General features: G+C 38.8%; 1 protein-coding gene across 2 annotated transcripts; it reads right to left on the bottom strand.

The window, feature by feature from the left end:
• Positions 1-2,494: 2,494 nt before the first annotated feature.
• Positions 2,495-2,746, bottom strand: LOC141559472 (keratin-associated protein 19-5-like). 2 transcript variants are annotated; one of them, XM_074297342.1, is made up of 2 exons: positions 2,653-2,746; positions 2,495-2,574 (listed from the first exon to the last, which is right to left on the bottom strand). In XM_074297342.1, exons 1-2 carry the CDS (start codon positions 2,744-2,746, stop codon positions 2,495-2,497), a joined length of 174 nt encoding a protein of 57 aa, XP_074153443.1. The 2 variants fall into 2 exon arrangements, with proteins under 2 accessions (XP_074153443.1, XP_074153442.1); XM_074297341.1 differs by having other exon boundaries at positions 2,495-2,746.
• Between the last annotated feature and the right edge of the window lie 2,063 nt (positions 2,747-4,809).

Below are 4,809 nucleotides of genomic sequence, written 5' to 3'. Positions count from 1 at the left end.
CAAATGAACTTGATCGTATTTAGGACACCATTACAGAGAGAACTGATGTCAACAACCATCCAGACCCATAAAAACTGAAGAACTATTAATATTATTCATAGATGTCACTATTTGTTGTGTCTGATACTTCATGACCTCAGCTGACATTCTCCTGCTTGAGATCCTTTTCTTTCCAGCTTACCTTGCTTATTGGTCTATTGAGGGAAAAAAGGTTCAAGTGATTTGACCAAGGTCACTCAGTCTGTGTTTTTGGCTGGATTTGAATCGAGTCCTCCATGCCAAGCACTGCATCCATTGCATTACTTCCTATCATGTAACTAATTATTTTCAAACTACATGGAATAGAAAGCTTTCCAAATACAGTCATGATAGAAAAATTTAAAACCAAATGGGAATGAGGTTTTCCATTGATGAGATGAGATATCATGTAATGTTCTCTTCTCTAAATTGTAACTGTTCTCTTGGAGCAGATTTCTTGGGGAGCTTCTGGGAGCAGCCTTAGTTTCAGTTCAGTTCAATAGTCCCAAATGCAGCCAGGAGTTAAAGTCCAAATCCTTTATTGTCTCTTCCAAAATCTTATCTCTTTCACTTGGGGCTCAGCTAGTTTTCTGGAGGCCTTCCTCTCTCCTTATTTCCCAAGAGCTCTTGCTGCTAGTCCTTTGTCTCTGCCAGCTTCAGCCTCTTGTCTTCCCAATGTCTCCAGCCAGTACAAAGGTGAAAGTGGGAATGAATCTGACTCTGCCTCCCAGAGTGGGCTTGTGGGTTACAGTGGACTTGTGGGAGCTCCTTGCTCATATGCTGTACACTGAGCATACACCAATCATTTCATCACTAGGAAACCATTATTTGTTGTAGGATTAAATCAATGCTAAATTAGATTTAACCATTGTCTCCTCAATTCCACTTAGAACCTTGTTTCAAGTTCTGGCCCATAACATCTCCTTGTAGTGTCAGATCAATCATATTGAACCATGCTAAATTAGATAATTATTGTCTCTTATCCATTCCAGTGACTTAGCACCTTGTAAGTATCCTAACAATATCAATTTATCTGCTACCAGAATTATTCTGAATATACTTTCAGGAAGTTAGCCTAAGATGTGCCTATCTCCTGATATTTTTCTCTTTAAAAAATAAGTAATTTTAAATTTATGAATAAAACAAATATTCCAATAACATACCACAGTAAAAGAGGATATACATATGAAAATGAAAACCAAATATGTGCAATTTAATATTCCTTTCAAATAGAGAAAATTTCTTCCTCCTGCAGGATTAATTTTCATTGAAGTGGTTGTCATAGGATGTCTGCAGGCAAAGTATTGATAAATCATTGAAAATTTTGTTTTGGTAAGAATTGATCAGAGTTACTCTTTTGAGGGCATTTCCATTGAAAAGCCAGTGAATCCATGCTTTCCAGTGAAAGAGAATAAGGGCTAAAATTAATATTCACAAATACACATTTATTTTAAGATAGATTTCTGGAGGCAAAATATGTATCATTTATGTTTCCTTACTGTCTGAAATATTGGCTGAATCAATAACTATCTCAATAACTAAAAATTATTAAGTTACTACCATACATTTTGTAGTTAACTCTACAAGCTCCAACTTTCTTCCCAAGAACACTTTGGAGAGACTTGATTTTTGGGGCCAAAGGTCTGAGCAAGATGGTGAGCAATAAAGCAAACATTTTCTTTCCTTGGCTGTTCAGGTATTTGATGGGAGACAACTAGAAAGCCCTGGGCCAATCCACATCCCGACAATTGTCAGGAACCACTTAGATCTGGAAGTAATGGATCACGAGTGTGTAGTGATGAAGATATAAATCTCTGAGAAAAATTGAACATAAAAAAGACCTTTCAATGTGCACACAGGATGTGAGAGAAAGTCATGGCTTACAAAAACAAAATGCTTGCCATCAGCATAATGGGGACCTGGGTATTGTAAAGGATTGTAAATGATAAATTTTTAGTATTGCAGAAATGAAGTTTTAGAGAGGAATTTAACAAGGACAATAATTTTAAGCAGAAATTTGGAACATTATCTCTTTATTGCAAGAAACGGAATGGGGACTAAATTTTCTTCAATGACACAAAGTGTAGGGTGTGAGACTGACTTTCAAGGAAGAGAGGCAAAAACAGATTTGCTAAGCCAGTCAAATAAATTTATTAGAAAATCATAACAGACCTCTCAGCCACGGTATATCAGAGCTGAGCAAACTTGATGGAAATAAGCTGTCATTTGGAGAATCACCCTTATTCCAGATGAGATTCTGCATCTTTTTCCCAGAAGGATGGATTTGGCTTTTTCTCATTCCCTGGCATGTTACTGCCCTGAGTATTCCATAACAATTCCAAGATTCTCTTCTGGTATCTCTCCTATGTCACCTAGGAGTAGAGGTAGATGGAATGAGATGTCCTTACAAAGATGTAGAGTTAACCCAAGCTGGGTTGGATAATAATTCCATGACACTGCAAGACCAGGTGGTTTTTCAGTAGAAGCCATAGGAAGAATACCCTCCACAGCAAGATGGGCGGCAGCAGCCATAGCCATAGCTTCCATAACCCAAGCCTCTGTAGCCATAGCCACCACAGCCCAGGCCTCCATAGCCATAGCCTCCACAACCATAGCCTCCACAGCCTCCATAGCCATAGCCTAGGCTACGGTAGCTGCCACATCCACAGCCATAACCAGAGCCATAGCCATAGCCCAGGCCTCCGTAGTAGCCTCCGTAGTAGCTCATTCTGTTAAGATTGAGAGATTTGGATGATATCAGGGTTTAACTTGAGTTAAGTGTGTAGGGTACCATGTGCACTGAAACTTATATACTTCCAGTGGGAGGTGTGGCAGCTTCATTCCAAAACTGCATCATTCCCATTAATGAAGTTACCAAAGCAAAATCACGTTCTTGTCATTGCTGCCTGAGAATTTCTCCAGCTCATTAAAGGTGTTCTCTCTTGATTTGCTCTTTCTTTATGAAGACTCCAACAAGAATTACATTCCTGTTGGAATTCCTGTCATTGGCAATGATTGCAATGTGTCAAAGTCTATGTTCTTAATGTGAGTGGTGGTCTAAGCAGTTTTAATGACAGCTTCTCTTGGGGACTTGATTGCATGACTTGTTACTTATTCTTTCAGCATACTTTGATTTAATTTCTTTTGATGAGTGTTGTTACAGAATCACATGACAGCAAGTTTCAAATTCAAGTTGAGATAATTGTGGAGAAAAAATGTATGAAATTAGTAAATCAAACTACCTTTGGAAAAGTACACAAATCACCTTTGCAATATTTATACTCTTTTAGCCACTGCACGCAAGCTTGGAGATACAAAAACAAAGATTACTAGAATTCCTGTTTTCAGGCCAGTGAATTAAAAGGACAGTGCAACCATCTAAAGAACAAGGCACCTGCCACCTACATGGAGATTCCATGGGAGAAGATCTCAGGAGTAAAGGCACAAATACCTAGAACAATGGGTTAATGTCCCAAGCCAGAGATTCTCTTGGATCAGGAAAAAGCAGAGATGATAGGAGGAGAAAAGAGAGGATTCTTGGCAGGATAAATAGCCAGGTAGCAAAAAGTCAGGCACAAGGTAAATGAAATGCATTGTCTGAGTGAAAGTAGGTAGGTTACATAGGACAGTGTAAGGGGCTAAAACTCTTGATTCAATGCACTGAGGTGGGACAATAGAGCACTTGAAACTAATTACTGATTGGACAATACTCTATAAGAATATGCTTGGAAAATGGCCTTCCCACTGTCCTGTGCTGGCAAAATCATTTGGTGTATACAGAGAATTGTGGGAGGGACTGGAAGGTGCAGGGAGACTAGTCAGGGTCACTTCTGCGAGAGAGACAAGGCAGTGAGGTCACAGAGATCCTACACGTCCACTCTCTTCACTTCTACTGCTAAAGACCTAGAATAAAAACTTTTGCTTATCCTGACTCCAGCTGATTCGAAGGTATCCAGGGTACTAACGTGGTCACCACAGAACAGGACTATCAAATGTGAGGAAGAGAATATAATGTACTGAGACTGAAAAGGTAGGAAGCAGTCAGTTGAAGACAATGAAATCCCAAAAAAGGATATCTTCTTAAAGCCATAAAAATAATACATTCCTGATTTATGCTGTGCTTTGGAATTTGTTATGAGCCAGAACTCTGAAACAAGGATTCTTACACGGTGTTAAGGCAATGGAATTAATAAGATAATGGTTATCTAGTCTAGCATGGTGAATAATAGTTCTCTAAATTCAGTATGATTTATTAAATCTTGCAATGAATAATCATTTCCTGGTGATATAATTATTGATTTATATTCAGTGTGGAGCTTATAAGCAGGGACTGAGAGCCAGAGAAGACAAGCAGATTGGAGGTGGGAACTCAAGCTCTCGGAGCCAAGAAGAAATTCATTCATCCCATCTCATACCCTGTAGTGGTAGGGTTCTCCTCTCTAGCCTCTCCACTGAAACCAAGACTCTAAGGCCTCTAAGAAAGCTACCTCAGGCCCCAGGCAAGGAAACTAGATTTTGAAAAAAATAATAAAGGGTTTGGACTTTAACACCTTTCTACTCTAGTGGTGATTACTGAACTGAAATGAAGGCTAGTTCCAAGACCTCCAGAAAACCAAATGAGAACACTACAGGAATTTTATTTGTTTGGAATGGAAGAGGAGTCAGAAAAATATTTTTGAGAAAATCCCTTGATCAGATGATCTGATGACCATGCAGATGAAATCAGAACATTTCCCAAGTCTGTGAACCTGATTTCTTGATTTGGTGGAAGTTATAAAACTAAAAAGGAAT

Source organism: Sminthopsis crassicaudata, chromosome 3, assembly GCF_048593235.1.
Source record: "Sminthopsis crassicaudata isolate SCR6 chromosome 3, ASM4859323v1, whole genome shotgun sequence".
Taxonomy (NCBI): Eukaryota; Metazoa; Chordata; class Mammalia; order Dasyuromorphia; family Dasyuridae; genus Sminthopsis; species Sminthopsis crassicaudata.
Note: the sequence above shows the minus strand (reverse complement) of the source record. Positions and strands in the feature narration are given on the sequence as shown.

Coding starts and splice junctions, on each gene's coding strand:
- LOC141559472 (XM_074297341.1), bottom strand. CDS start 2,746: ATGAGCTACTACGGAGGCTACTACGGAGGCCTGGGCTATGGCTATGGC.